The 7432-nt window shown below is 43.1% G+C and overlaps 1 protein-coding gene across 4 annotated transcripts in view; it reads right to left on the bottom strand.

Annotated features, from left to right (window-relative positions):
• Positions 1-79: 79 nt before the first annotated feature.
• The window catches only part of LOC118428735 (lethal(2) giant larvae protein homolog 1-like), a 35187-nt gene continuing 27834 nt past the window's right edge, over positions 80-7432 (bottom strand). For 2 of the 4 annotated variants that reach the window (XM_035838910.1, XM_035838911.1), the window contains exons 15-25: positions 6638-6971; positions 5927-6083; positions 5170-5442; positions 4600-4758; positions 3937-4129; positions 3691-3753; positions 2806-2888; positions 2296-2413; positions 1973-2025; positions 1199-1317; positions 80-881 (exon numbers count right to left, since the gene is read on the bottom strand). In XM_035838910.1, coding sequence (XP_035694803.1) covers positions 774-881; positions 1199-1317; positions 1973-2025; positions 2296-2413; positions 2806-2888; positions 3691-3753; positions 3937-4129; positions 4600-4758; positions 5170-5442; positions 5927-6083; positions 6638-6971 — 1660 coding nt within the window. In that variant the 3' untranslated portion in view covers positions 80-773. The remainder of the gene's footprint in view (positions 882-1198; positions 1318-1972; positions 2026-2295; positions 2414-2805; positions 2889-3690; positions 3754-3936; positions 4130-4599; positions 4759-5169; positions 5443-5926; positions 6084-6637; positions 6972-7432) is intronic. The other 2 variants (XM_035838913.1, XM_035838912.1) reach the window with 2 other exon arrangements.

The raw sequence follows: 7432 nt of genomic DNA, 5'->3' as shown, positions 1-7432 counted from the left end.
TAACACTTCCCCTTATGAAATGTAACTATTAGCACTGTAACTAAGTAAAAAGTCACTCTTAACCACAAGCAGACAATGGTTACATTGTAATCCTTCAAAATTTATTCTCCGTCATCCATAAAAACATTGGTACATTGAGAAAAAGGTCTGCGATAAAAATTTTTTGTTTATTTTATTTCCACCCTACACCACGGCACACAGCACATAGTCACGACCACCACCACTTCCTCAGATGCAGCTACAAATCATGGGGACATCCCAAGTGGGGAGTCAGTCTTCAAGTAAATCACCAATTAGGTTCCACACAAATACTCAAAAAGGAAAAAAAGCACCCAAGCGAAAAGTAAGTTCCAGCTTAAGTAGCCACATAAACAATGTCAAGCGTGCGGCACACTACAAGTCAAAAGATCATCCCGTGATTACAATTAGCAGCCTCATGCGATACTGACAAGGCCTCCACCACAGCATTCTACAAAATGTACATTACCATACAAACAGGTTAGACCTCCAGAAAAATTCATATTTGTTAGGGTGTTAAAAATTCTTTTCCACCATCTCGATCCTGAATCTCGGCTACAATTGTTACAGAATCAGTAACTTTTCAGTTCATGGAATGGTAAGCATTGATCAATCAGCCATTTCATCATTATTACATTCTCACATCATTCTCGAGAGCAATTTTCAAACATGATTCTACACAGGGCAGGCTACGCCTGGTCAACCCTCCTCCAACACAAGCCTTGCCTGGCTCATACCCTACTACTTCTCAACAACTACTTCTCATCATCCCCCTCTGTGATTCTGAGTTCCTGCAGTGGTTCTGATGCTTGTTGGTCCTCTTGGTCTCCTTCCTTTAGTTCAGTGGTCTTAGTTGTCGGCATCTGAAATAAGGAAAACAACAACTTATAAAACACTACAACGCACCAGTCATGGAGTGGACATGCATTATGTGCCAATCATATATCAAAACGACATGCTTCAACACTGCTGATTTCTCCTGTGGAACACAGAGTTAATATCCTATCTACCCTCTGGTGCAACATCTACGGATGAGTGGTAGGTGAGTGCCGCTACCGTCACCACATGCAAGTTGGAACCTACAGGATACAGGTGCCCAGACAGACGGCATGCAAGTGCATGGTTAGTTGGGGAGGGGGGAGCGCGGGAGGGGGGCGCACAAACCATACAAGCATCTGACCTCATCATTAGCAACAATGTCTCCCTCTGTTTGTTCACTGTCTGTTGTTACAGCGTTTTCTGTTACAGCATCTTGCGTGCTGTTGGCTTGTTCCTCTGCACCAGCCTCCTCATTGGGGGCTATGGGAGGAACATTGCACCCGTCACACTACTGCACCACCGAGATGCCAAACACCTCACATGCCTCAGACTTCATGGTCTGACAGTACAACACAGCAAAGCCTCCATTTTCAGACTTCCCTTATTAAAAATTTAGAACATGCTACAGGGAATTTCTCATGCCATTTGACACTTCAGAGTCTTTGCAGTCATGTCTGGAAGTTGTGAGGAACATGTAAGATTCAGTCTAGCTGCAAGTAAACCATTTTAATGGACCGTAAATCCTTCTAAAAAAGCAGTTCATCCTCCCCAAGACCAATGCTCATTGAAGAGATTCGAAGTGAAAGCAGGAATATAGTAAGGCAGCATTGAGTAGCTCTGTAGAGTGCACACTGCACAATGTGGTCATGTGGCAGTGGTACAAAATCAAAATAGTGCTTACTCATCTATAAATACAGTTCTGCTATTCACCTACTAAACACAAGATAGATATAAGTGTGCATTTAATTGGTCTTAAAATATCAATGGTTCTCTTTTAGAACTAAAGCCTTACGACTTTAAAAAACCTAAGCATGGCATTTTCTGCTTAAATATGAATTAAACAATTCAATTGAACTTGAGGTTTCATGTTGGGGAACTGTAAACAAAGGAAAAGTCAGCATCAAATAAAACTTACCTTCTTCTACAGCAGGCTTGTCTGCACTGTTCTCATCTGGGCCTTCTTTTGACCTGCAGAACATGTCAAATCTTCAAGTTACTACTTCTTCCAAGGAAGCAGTCTTAAGTCTTAGTGAAGTACGTCAACAGCCATTTCTTGAAGATATGATACTAAAAAATGGAATTGACAGAAGTGACCACTTCTAAAAGCACACTTATCACGAGGACAACGTAAAAATGAAGCAATTTAGTTCAAGAAAAAATATGTGCAAATAACACCACATACTAACAGTATGTAAAGAAGTGATTTCCTTACTAACAGTCAAGACAATGTTTACTTACGCAATGTAATCCTTGATTTCATCTAAGGTGATGTCCCCGACAGAATCCTTCGACTCGTCTGCTGTGCTGTCCAGAATGCTGGTGTTCTCCAGGGTCTTCTGGATGTCAGCTAGCACACCTGGCAAAAATTCAATTCAATCTACATTAAAACAATTTTGTCACATGTTTATCTGCTTAAAAGTTTACAAATGATCTAAAATCTGTCATTGAAACCATCAAAACACATTCAAATTCACTAACATTAACTTTAGTACAGCATGAAACGTCTGCACTATCAGCCCTTCTTTGTACAGTGTACCATAGACATAAGTGTCAAATGAGCCTGAGAAATATCTGAGAAAATCTGTAGATAACTAGACCAAGTGCGTCAGTCCTCAGGATAGTTGTCTTAGCCAAGTATGGTTGTACTTTTGACAAGTTCAGATTTATCTGCCATCTTACTTTGAGTACTACAGTCAACCAAGACAAAAGCTAAACACTTTTGAGGGTATTCTATACACGTTTTCCTACCTTCTGCTTCGTGTTCAGACTCTGGCTTTTCTGTTGCGGCCACTTCTTCTGCAGCTGCTGCTACTTCTTCAGTCTCATCCTCACTGTGGGGGACAGGCAAACATTTTAGCTGAAGGAACCAACAAGTTCTATGCCTTTCATCGATGAAGGTTTGACATCCAGGTACTAAGATATGCCAAAAAGCAATTACTCAAGCAACTGGATATGATTTTCAGCCGTTTTAGCCAGCCATCCGGTGTCTCTCGTCAGTGACACTGACACTGAGTGTCGTTTTGACAAAAGACACCGGATGGCTGTCTGAAACATCTGACCGTTTCCCAAATCATATCCAGTTGCTTGAGTAACTGCCTTTTTGGTGTTTCTATGCCTTTTCTTTAAATGCATGCATGCTATAAAGTGCAAAGAAGACATTTTGGAGACATGTTCTGGAGAACTGAAGAAACATTTTGCAAATTCTGCCCATGCACAAACAATAAGAAGCATGACCCTTCCTGTCAAATAGTGATTATTGAAGTACCTCTTCTCAAAAGTAAAGGCATGTTTGATACATGCACTTTTGTAGCATGCTTGGTGATACAGCATAACAGACTGGATGCCTGTGTGCCATGTTCAGAATAGACTTTGTGACAGACAAAAGGACAATCACAGAATCTTGTCTGAACTGGACACTGTTATTGATATGTGAGGCCTGCAACACCTTAACATCACCATGTAAGACTGAAAGAAAGGGAGTGCGTAAAAAAACTAAACCGCAGGCCTAGAGGCCCAGCTTTAAACAAAGCATGCATTAGTGGCAATATCTGCTTCCCTCCTCCTGTTGTGCTGGTACAAGGCAAGAGGAGAGATAGAACGGAGAGGAGAACTTAGCCAAGAGCTCTGCCTTACACTGGGTTTGGAGGGCTGGTTTCTACAACGATGGCAGGAACACTTGGAAGAGTCTCTGGCACACTGAAGGCAGGGAAAATAGGAGAAGGGTCGTGAGTATGGAATCAGGTCATGACAGTTCACTAACTACAAAATCACTCGTAATCACGTAGGGATCTAGTGCTATGATTCTTGATTGGTTTTGATCATCGTGATGGATTATTTAAAGCCAGTTTGTCTGTTTGTTTGTTTGTGACCAGTTCTAACCTTGCTGGTTTCTCCTCCTCTGCCTTCTCCCCCTCCCCCTCAGCCTCGGCTGCTGCTTCAGGTTCAGGTTCAGGTTCGGGAGGAGGTGCGGGCCGGGCCCCCTCCGGTAGTTCTAGCATACACAGGGGTTCCACGGCCACCCTGGCCGACAACGTGCACCGCTGCAGTTCAGATGGTGACAGCAGGAAGAACGCTGGAGACAAAATGTCAAGATTAACAAATGCCACATTCATGTATGAAAAAGAAAAATTCAAATCTAGTATGTGAAAACTTTTTTTTTATATCAAGAAATAAAATTGACTATTTACTATAATTTTCTACCTTTCAAATATCATTCAGATAGAACTGGGTCCACTTTAATTTACTGTGATTTACCAGAATGAAACCAGAACTGCACCAGAACATTTTTTGCGACCTATTTTCTTCTGGAAAGCACTATCTTTATCTGCAGAGGAGGCTGTACCTTCTCCATCTCTTAGGAAGATGGTGGAGGCTATCTTCTGGACCTGGACCGTACCTGTATGTAAATTTTCTGTACCGGTACCCACCCATAAACAGAATATATGTAGCACTGTACAAAAACACTTTGACCATCTCTCTTGATGAACATATAGAATATCTCTGGAAAGCGCTGTCTTTATCTGCCTGAAGAGGAAGTGGTACCTTCTCCGTCCCTGGTGAAGATGGTGGAGGTGATGCCGTTGATGTCCTCCTTTCTCATGCAGCTGTGCTGCACCTGTCTGCGCAGCTGCGGGACGCTGAACACCAGGAAGTCGCCCACGTTGGTCACCACACTCAGGTGCTGCTCCACAACCTTCTCATCTGGAACAACAGGGGGTAAAGGCAGAGTTTTAGTGCATTCATTTTATTTCATTCATTTATTCTATAGGCTGCAGCTGTTTAGGGTTGACTTAGAATCTAAAGGTTTTGGGTTTGAGTCCTTAGTAGGCCCCCAATGCTATAACTTCAGAAAAGACATTTCATCACACTGTATTGCCAAAGCAAACTATTGTTCAGATCCAACAGTTGGCTTGAGGTTATCCTTCTCCACATACTCTACTGTTCAGATCCAAGTTCTGTATCTAAATTCAACAACTCCTTCCTTCCCCTACAACCCAAATAATTGACAAAAATCCATGCATTACTTTTCAAGGTTTCCCGTTATAAAATAGCCCAACAATCCAACTAGCACTTGTAGAGCAGGCCAAAGAAATTACTATTTCCGAGACTCACCACTTCGGCTGCGGTACTGTGTGAAGCCGACCTTCCTGACCCTCACACCTTCCTTGGCCGTCAGCTTGTACTTCGTCTTCTCCTTCAGTCTGGGCAGGGTGAACACCTTGAACTGTTCCTCGCTGGCAATCACCACCGTGTGCGAGCCGCTCATGTTCGGGGCGTCCGCGCGCTCGTGTTTCACGTCCATGGGGTCGGGGAGGGGCACGCTGCTGCCGTCCATCACGCTGAGAGCCACGACGGGAGCACGGTGCTTCAGCTGGACTTCTTTTCCTGCACAGGTCATAGGTCACAAACAATTACACAACTTAACAGGTAGCAATTACAACATGTACTGAATGAAAAAGCCCAGACAAACACTTACAAAAACAGTTGAACCTGCAGTTGTGACTACATCTGCCTCTGGACCATTGTAACTACTATTTGATGGTCCCTTAGATTATCTTATGCATAGATAAAAGCAGCAATATGTCCACAGTTGCCAGCTGTCTATACTGTTATCATTTTCTTAAAATCTTACAGCGGTCACCATAAACTGGCTTAACAGTTCTAGAATCATGGTATTTCACTGCACATAGTTGGCAGCTCTATAAGTTTATAACTAACATCTTCAACCACTGATCGCATGACTACCCTTGTTTCTCCAAAGGTTTCTGTCACAATCACACCAAAATTTTACCATAATTGTTTCTCAAATAGTTCCTGTCACGACTTCAGTACACAAATTTCACCACCACTATCAGTAAGAGCATCGTACCCAGTTCTGCCACCACATCCTCCTCCTCTCTCTTGTCTGCCTCTGGCATGGTCACACTGTACACGAAGATGCCGCCTGAGTTGGTGCCGGCCCACAGAGACAGCCCGGCTGAGGCACCCTCACGTAGGAATGTTTCTGCAAACACCAGACATCTCACCTAAAGCAGGAAATAAAAACATGGTCTTAAATAACAACAAGGGAAGCTTCCTTCCGCAGCTGGGCTTTCCTAACAAAATGATGCAAAAAAAGTAAAACCTTCAATGATTTAAAGACTTCTGATGAATTGCTTTTGCCATCATTATTCTTTCAGCTATGTGAAGATATATACAATTTTCCTGCCATAATCACATATCTTTACACTCTACCATCTCATACATTTTTAAGAAATAGAACAAGATTTTTACACATTATGGCTTAAGTATCATCAGTAGGGATCTCTCCTGAAATTTAGGGCAAGCCAGGGCTGCAGTTTTGGCCTGGGGAGGACAAAACTTGGCCAAAACAAACAAATTTTGATAGATTTAAGCCAAGTCTGTATCTGTATCTATATAGCCGGTATAACCGCCTTAGACTTAACACTCCAGTCATCAAATCTGAAACTGAGTGGTGCTGAGATAACAACTGGATGGTGGAACACCCTTATTCCATTACATGTACTTAGGAAGTGTCCTATTCAGGTTGGTGTTAATAAGAATCCCAAAGCATCCTCACCATACTGGCCATGTCTCCGTCCGGTTGCCTTGCCTCCACCAGCCTCTGTACCGGTGCTGCTGCCTCCTCACCCTTCTCTGGTGCATCCAGATCTGTCGTTGGCACGGCCTCCACCCTCGGCTTGGCCTCCTTCTTAGATGGCGTGCTCCGCGACCCCCGTTTCCTCAGGCGTCTTATGGACTCCCTCAGGGACTTCTTGAGCGACTTGCGTCGGGACATGCTGCTCTCTCCGGTCGCCGAGAGGTCGTTGGGGTTCAAGGTGCACTTGGTGAGGATCACCTTCTTCTGTACGTAGTCAAAGATGGAGAAGCCATGGCTGGTTCCGATGGCAAGCCTGTAGGACAACAAGGCAAGGTCAATAATGCCCCCTGCTGATTAAATGCAGTATTACAGATCTCAAAAAATCAAAAACTATTGGTAGGTATGAGACGTATGGAGAGAAAGGATAAAACCAATGGCAAGGCAACCCAGGAGGGAATTTTTCTACAATCTTTTCATATAACAAGAGTCCAAGAGCTGCAAAACTACATCTATTGCAGTACATGTATTACAGAAAGTTGCCTTTAAACCTACACTAATGACCGCCTTGCAGAAGGATCACGTTGCTTAAAGTCCCTTGAGTGGTATCAATAGACAGGTTTGGCTATATAGTGTTATATGTGAGCAACAGTTTTGAACAGTGAACAGAGTGATGCATGGCAAAGGCTCATCTACAGGTCTTCTTTTACAGTTTTCTTTAAGTTACCTTTCTTGAACAATTTACAATTGGTTGGCAAGGGTTAAGGTTAAGGTGAT

Source organism: Branchiostoma floridae, chromosome 13 (genome assembly GCF_000003815.2).
Source record: "Branchiostoma floridae strain S238N-H82 chromosome 13, Bfl_VNyyK, whole genome shotgun sequence".
Taxonomy (NCBI): Eukaryota; Metazoa; Chordata; class Leptocardii; order Amphioxiformes; family Branchiostomatidae; genus Branchiostoma; species Branchiostoma floridae.
This window is presented reverse-complemented; position numbering and strand designations above follow the sequence as displayed.